The sequence below is a fragment of the Salvia hispanica genome, chromosome 5, assembly GCF_023119035.1.
Source record: "Salvia hispanica cultivar TCC Black 2014 chromosome 5, UniMelb_Shisp_WGS_1.0, whole genome shotgun sequence".
Lineage (NCBI taxonomy): Eukaryota > Viridiplantae > Streptophyta > Magnoliopsida > Lamiales > Lamiaceae > Salvia > Salvia hispanica.
Window position 1 is genome coordinate 29,610,308 of NC_062969.1, and position 4,649 is coordinate 29,614,956.

The 4,649-nt window shown below is 39.9% G+C and overlaps 1 protein-coding gene across 1 annotated transcript; it reads right to left on the minus strand.

The window, feature by feature from the left end:
- Window positions 1–3,572, minus strand: LOC125186414 (probable methyltransferase PMT23). Its single transcript, XM_048082774.1, has 8 exons — window positions 2,917–3,572; window positions 2,557–2,706; window positions 1,652–1,922; window positions 1,428–1,538; window positions 1,048–1,222; window positions 726–965; window positions 437–631; window positions 1–341 (listed from the first exon to the last, which is right to left on the minus strand). Exons 1-8 carry the CDS (start codon window positions 3,370–3,372, stop codon window positions 152–154), a joined length of 1,788 nt encoding a protein of 595 aa, XP_047938731.1. The 5' UTR covers window positions 3,373–3,572; the 3' UTR covers window positions 1–151.
- Window positions 3,573–4,649: the final 1,077 nt, after the last annotated feature.

The following is a 4,649-nucleotide window of genomic DNA, read 5'->3' on the forward strand; positions in this document are numbered from 1 at the left end:
TGATCTCTTTCCAACTCTGTTACTATAAAAAGCCTTTCCAACAATACAGTATACTCCAAAATACCTATATTATTTTGTAAGCAATGTGAATAGAACATTTTTTGTCCTTGAAGAAAATATTATACATAGTAGATTGTGGTAAGGGTCTAGCTTATGTACCCGGCCTCCAGAAACCTTTCTTGCCAACAAGAAACTGATCTTGATGTAAATTTACATCCCAGTGAAGGGATTTCAGAATGGGGCCAATCTTGTTAAGCATTTCCACGGTGTCTTGAACCAACAGGTACCCGTCGGGTCTCAATATACGATCCATCTCTGCAGCTACTTCAATTATATCGCACCTGAACGCACAAACCAGCTCAAGTTCTATACGTAAAGGAAATACATGAAGTATATATAGAAGTGCTGTGCAGCTTTGGTGGTACTGTAACGGTACCTCTTACTCAAATTTGCAAAGAGGAAACTCGAGTGCAGAAGATCGTACGTTCGCGGGTATGTATTGAATGACTCGCACCAATCATGATAAACACCAATCAGCCCTCGATCATAGATGACTGGTAAAGTATCTGCTTCCTGAATGGGTACGACATTCATTACCCATATAGGTAGATTAACGAGTGCAGCAGCAAACCTGTAAACAGCATGAAAAACAAAACTGACATTTCAACTCAAAACACACACGAAAGGAAAATGAAGAGATTCTTCGGGGAAAAGTAGTATCTCACCCTCCATGGCGTGCGTTCATATCCATAACATTTCTCAACTTTGACCAGTTTATACCGAGGCCTCCAAGATAAACCTCAGAGACAAGTGCAGACCAGTGAGTGCTGTCATCTCTATAGCTTACTTCAGCGTCTGGCTCGGAGAGGGCTCGAGGTTTTTCTTTGAGCCTCTGTGGCCAAGGTGAAGGCCAAGTGTAGGACTCATCCGCAAGTGGCACTAGGCAACTGTCCAGAGGCATGTACCTATTGTAGGAATAGATGTAAAAGCAATAGTAGAAGTAACTTAATTAACGATGGGAACTCATCGAATTTTGGCAACAAATACCATGAACTGTTGGACCTACTCTGATCACAGAGAGGTGGATTCTGCTCCTTGCGACTCTTGTAGCAGGAAGATGTAATGGGCTTTTGGTATATAACTAGTCCAACATCATTAGCACCAACAGCAGATATTTTTGCCACTTCACTCCAGCATATTGACTTTGTCAGGGTTACCATAGCTGCAATAACGATGAATTACAAGATCCAAAATATGTTATTACGAGCAAAATACAGCTTAGTTGGCGGAGGCTGAAAATCTAGTGTTAACTATTTAATCCATCTAATATCTAATAATCATTACAAATCTAGATTGAGTTTCTACACAGTGTGTCCCATAAATTATTTCTGATAACAAAAAAATGAGGGAGTATATGAATAACCAACATTGCCAGATACTCTTGTGTCTATCATCCTTTCTATAGACTGGTGTGGCCGACCATATAAAATACCCTCCGGGCCTAAGAATTCTGTTTAGTTCCAGTAACGGTTGTCCACCTGCAATATGAAAATGGACCTTATGATTACCATCTCCATCCCAATGAACCCGGCACCTTACGATTAAAATACGGCGAAGAAAAGAACTAAAGCTATCAGAAAAGAGTGAATACCATCTCCATCCCAATGAACCCGGCACCTTGCACAGTGGACTACATCATAAGAATTATCAGGAAATGTCAGCTTTTGCGTTCCAATGACTGAGAGATAAGCTGGAATTCCCCGTTCAAGAGCAAACTGAATTTGAGCCTCATGTTCATCCTTCGGGGCAAATGACATAGTCATGACATCTCTATCCAGCAAAGCACCACCAAAGCTAGCTACACCACAGCCAACATCTAAAACTATCCTTGTCTTCTTCCCAAATCCAATTTCTGGTAACATCTAGTGTAACGAAGCAAAGAAAGCAGTACTACTTGAATTTTAGGGCATGATATGAAGTGAAAAAGTTTAGATATCAGATACTACTATATATCAAGACTCACAAAACACATACTCCTACTAACTAATGGTAGTTCAGAAAACAAGAAAAACAATATTCATCTAGACATATAGTATATGATACCCTGGCCAAGACTAAGAGTGAAATGGTGAGATCCTTGTTTGTTTGAATGAGAAAATTTTCTTATTCAAATTAAAAAAATAGTAACCGAGGAAAATCGGAGCCAGAAAAGGAAATCTTTTCATCTGTAAAATAAAAGGCTTCTACTTTTACTCATACTCATTGTTACACTTGATCTCCCCAATACCACCTAGCATACTGCATACTAAACAATGCATCGATATACAAACCAATTAACCAATAAGCATACGGTAAACACATACTAAACAATGCATCGATATACAAACCAATTAACCAACCAATATGCATACGGTAAACACCATAAGAAGATTCTCCAACGATATCAGCAGGCATGGCCTATTCTCTTAAGCTTTTACCCTCACCTATCGCCTCCCAGTCGGTTTCTAAGATAACTGTATGCAGACAATGAAGTAACAACGAAAGACAGTTCATTACCTTTTCAATAGTTGTAATGTAATGCTTGACACCGTTCTTAAATTGTGTACCACCGCCAGGAAAAACAAAATAGTTCCCGTATTTGACCACCCACCGCTGATCCTTCTTGTATTCGACAAGTTTGGGATGTGGAACATTGTTGTACCATATCTAGTTAAACATTTATCAAGCAGCAAATTGTCAATAATTCAGTTTGCACAGACATGATGAAACATTATACAAACTGTTTCAAATCATAAGAGGATGTGGATTTCAAACTATTGAAGTTTGCAACTTCTTTCAAATATCAATTGCAATTTCAACAAGAATTAATGAATTGAGAGTCCAAATACACAAGAAATGAAGAATGAAAGGACTCACCATATCCCTGCTCTTGGGCCAAGCAACCGGAGCTTTGTAGCCTTGGGGGAGAGGAACCAAGCACCGCGGCGGCGTGTCGGGGCAATGCCGCTCGCGGTGCTCCTTATGCCGCCGGGACTGCAGCTCCTTGATGGCCTTCCAATTATCCAAGCAGGGTATGAAATCCACATCCACCCCCTTGCACAGCTCCCACTCCACATCCTGATAATCAACACGGCCGCCAACCGGAGGAGGCGGGGCGGCGGCGGCCGGGATTTCAGGAGACGCGGCGGCGGAAGAGGAGAGGGGCACTGGAGTGGCGGCGGAGATGGAGCCGGCGAGATTGGTGGCGATGGGGATTGGGGAGTGAGAGTTGGAGATGAGGAGGAATGTGACGAGTATGAGCAAGAGGAAGAAGGCGAATACGAAGGGGAATTTCTTCTCTTTCAAGATGCTCGGGACTGATAACGCCGCCATCTTCCAATTGAATATGGAGATGGATCAGATCTTGATTGGATTTTCTAAAGAGAGCCAAAGATCTGAACTGTCATTTCAAAATGCGGATGACATTACTCTTATCACTCAGAAATTACAGTATAGCATGGCAAGAACAAATCTTTATATCGCTTTTCTTGATCAAATTCAATCAATGAGGACCCGCCATGGAGAAGCATCACATTTAATAATGTAGTACTTGTAAAGAGGTTCAATAATTAGCCAAAATTGACATATTTATGATTTTTGCATATTTATGAATCTATGATTTCAAATGCTAGTAGTAGTATTTGTTTAAGTTGCTTTTCATCAATGTATGTGTCGCATTTCTCATCTCATTAAGTAGTGAGGTTTGGCTATAATTCATAACTATGGAGTGTAAATTTAGGGATTGTTCCAAGAAAATGTGGTCAAGCTCTTGAGTTAGATCACCCATGAATTGTTTGCAAGCGGGCTCGTGTAAAAAGCTCTTGGCTATAATCGATTTTCCTCGATTATACCTTTTCGGGTTTCTCACCTACGATACTATTTTGCCTCATGAGCTGCGTCCAGAAATTGAATTTTTTTTCCCTCTTTTGTTGTCCTTCATTTCATCGCGTTTTGTTTAAAGTCGCCTCCCTCGTTTTCTCAACTCGAAGTTTTTGAATCTTTGTTTGGCGATTTCATAGTCTAGAAGAAGGTATGCTCATGGCGCTGCTCGTCAATACTTGGTGACTTCTCTTGCTAGATCTATGTTTCCATGATTTTATCTAGTAATTAATTTTTGTTTACCCATCTCATTAGTGATTGTTTTGTCATTTTTGTTGTGTTTCAGTCCAATGGCAGTTCTAAATTATGCAAGGTCAGGCTACCGAGTCCAAACAGCCAATTTATCAACAATGTGTTTCCAATTGTTCACCTATTGGTTTTCAAATAGGTTTTCATGTTTGAATGTGGGTTTGTCAATTATGCAAGAGTAGTGTCTATTTTTGGTTCTACATGTGACCATTTTATGATTTTGCTCTAAAACATTTTTTTTGTTTTTTTTGAATCTCGAATAAATGAAAATAGTCCGAAAATGGTGACTTTTTGGTAGTCCCATCAAAAAACTAACTAATTAAGTTATTTTTTACCTGATTAGTATCAGTCATGTCATCCACCATTCAATGAATCAACTATCTGGTGAGGAAGTAATGCGCCAATGGCAATCGTGGCTTTGTCGGATATCACTTTCTCAAGATACTCACTAAACCTTTCTTCATCGTGGTTGGAGAAATGAG